General features: G+C 41.2%; 1 protein-coding gene across 1 annotated transcript; it reads left to right on the forward strand.

Moving 5' to 3' along the window:
- Positions 976 to 1,734, forward strand: LOC109831342 (UDP-glycosyltransferase 87A2-like). The gene has a single exon (XM_020398672.1). The coding sequence runs from the start codon at positions 976 to 978 to the stop codon at positions 1,732 to 1,734; it is 759 nt and encodes a 252-aa protein (XP_020254261.1).

Here is a 2,929-nt window from a genome sequence, read left to right on the forward strand (position 1 = left end):
GAGGTACTCTTGAACTGTCGCTTTGTCCTTCATTTGAGAAGTTCCGAACTCCCTTCTCAAGGATTGCAATCTGACAGCAATAACCTTCTTGTCTCCCATATACTCTTGCTTAAGAGTACTCCATGCTTCTTTTGCTGTAGAAGCTGCTGCAATGCGTGGAAACACTTCTTCATCAAGTGCCTGTTGAATGATGAAAAGTGCTTTGGCATCTTTCTTTCTTTTCTCCCTCAACTCCTGGTCTGGCTCCTCAGTTCCATTATCTTCAAAGCCACTCTCAACAGTATTCCACAGCTCTTGAGATCTGAAGAGAGTCTTCATTTTTAGGCTCCAAAAATGATAGTTCACCCCTTTAAAGATAGGTAACTGATTTAGTGAATTCCCATTCCCATTGTTGTTCTGCATGATGAATGATTCACTAACAGACTTGTGTTTCCCTTGTGTTTTATCTTTCACACGAAACACTCACCAAACCCAAGAATTCTCTCTATGGCTCTGATACCAAATGTTAGTTTTTATATATGGAGAATTCTTAATTCAGAACATTACAGAGCTTAAATAGACTACTAAACTTGGCTAACTAACTCCACTATCCACGACTAATAATGCCTAAGATAGTGGCTTACAAACTGACTCAAACAAAAAAACATAAATAATCACCTAACAATTAGCTAAAAAACAGCAACAGAATTGACAAAGTCTACCTAAGAAATAGCTATGTATTTCTGACTTATTCAGCCTAAATACGTGGACTGCAGAAGCTTGAATTATATTGCAACAAGATGAACACAATATTACCGTTACAAGTATACTTGAATATCTACTAAAAGGACTCATGGTTAAGCTTGTTTGTTTGCAGGAGAAGCAGATGAGCCTCTCGGCAAATATATTCCTGGTCACAAATCGTTGCGGTTATCTGATCTAAACTCCGTTCTCAACGCTTATAGACCTCTGAAGCGATCATTGGAAGCCTTTTCGATGGTAAGAAGAGCACAATGCATCCTCTTTACTTCCTTCTACGAGCTCGAGTCCCAAATAATCGATGCATTGCGTGAGCAACTTCACTGCCCAGTGTACACAATTGGCCCTTCTATTCCTTTCATGCATCTCAGAGACAATAATAACAACATAGACCACATCCAAGGATGGCTAAACTCACAACCCAAGAAAACAGTACTCTACGTCTCGTTGGGTAGTTTTCTCTCAGTCTCGGTTGCTCAAATGGACGAGATTGCAACAGGTCTAAGATTGAGCGGGGTACGATTCATGTGGGTGGCTCGTGGAGATTCTTCTTCGAGACTGCAAGAAATGGTTGGCGACATGGGGATCATAGTTCCATGGTGCGATCAACTGAAAGTTTTGAACCACGACTCGATAGGGGGATTCTTGACTCACTGTGGATGGAATTCTACGTTAGAGGGTGTATTTTGTGGGGTTCCAATGCTTACTTTCCCGATATTTTGGGATCAGCCAGTGGCTAGTAGGCTTGTTGTTGATGAATGGAAGATTGGGTTGAATTTGAGAGGAGATGCTGGGAGGGAAGGTGTGGTTGGCAGAGAGGAGATCGCGTTGCTTGTGAAGAAGTTGATCGATTCGGATGGTGATGATAGTAGGGACATAAGGAGAAGAGCTGCAGGACTCCGAGGTTCTGCCCGTAGAGCTATCTCAGCTGGTGGATCTTCCTCGGAGAATCTTGATTCCTTCGTTAGAGATCTTATGAAGGGTAGCGGCTGCTAGTTTGGTCGATCTTATGTTTATTTTCTGTTGTAACAATAATCACAAGAACACACGATGTTAGTATTGTTCTCAAGGCCAACCTCTTCACAGAAATATATGCATTGTTTTCTCTTCAGCTCTTGTTCTCTTCAGTCATGTTTGGAGTTCAACGTTGCACTTCCCAAAAGAAAAATTCTTTATGGTGGAAAATTGAGAACGAATTGTTGTTTTACCTTTTTGTCTTACTCAGTAGGTGCAGAACCAAAACAATGTTTTGGCTCGGTTTCTTTCCCTTAATTATCTTGAAAGTGATGATTAAGTTTATGTTTTTTTTAATGCTTGTATAGAAACGGAGGGCCCCTTACACCATTGAGTTATGGTCTGTTTGTCATATCATTCTCTATGGATTTTTTTTAACCTTTATGAATAGAATATCTTAGAATACTTACATGATGCATTATGCAATGAGCATATTTGAGTATACTAAACTTCTTGGCTGATACCCCATTTTGTTAGTAAAAAACCTAATATGGAAGTGACTTTTCTTGTGAACATCTCTATGGATTATTTAATCATTTGCTTGATAATAATCATATTAAGACTGAATAGCCTGAATCCAGACATGCAGTCTGATCTCTGCAATGAAAATCTCAACATGTTTCGTGTCGTCGCAATACCATATCCAGGACGAAGCTGTAGAAACGGCGAAAACAGCGAAAGAGAACAGGAAAAACAAAACAGAGATAGTTTTTGGTGCAGGCCGGTCGACCACGGGCTTAGGCCGGTCGATCGCGGGCTTAGGCCGGTCGACCGGAAACGTGCACACTACAGGCTGAGAAATCAGTCCCTCTGGTCGGTCGACCGCGAGGAGAAGCCCGGTCGACCGAACCCTGATTGTTTTACAGGGTTAAATTTTGTCCTTCTGGCCGGTCAACCGAATGCTCATGCCCGGTCGACCGGATCACGGATTTGGACCCTGTTTCAGTTTCCTGATTGGTTTGGGTTTCTGTTTTGATATAAATAGGAACACATTTTCTTAGGGTTTCAATGAGAGAATTTGAGCAGACATTGAGAGGGTTTTGAGCACTTTTGAGGGAGAATTGGTGAGAGATTTGAGAGCTTTGTTTGAGGGTTTTATTTATAAGATTTTGTGAGATTGTAAACCCTATTTGTATTCTCTTTCTCTCTATTAGTAAAATCCCCCCCCCCCCCCCCT

Source organism: Asparagus officinalis, chromosome 2 (genome assembly GCF_001876935.1).
Source record: "Asparagus officinalis chromosome 2, Aspof.V1, whole genome shotgun sequence".
In the NCBI taxonomy this organism is placed as follows: Eukaryota; Viridiplantae; Streptophyta; class Magnoliopsida; order Asparagales; family Asparagaceae; genus Asparagus; species Asparagus officinalis.

Coding starts and splice junctions, on each gene's coding strand:
- LOC109831342 (XM_020398672.1), top strand. CDS start 976: ATGGTAAGAAGAGCACAATGCATCCTCTTTACTTCCTTCTACGAGCTC.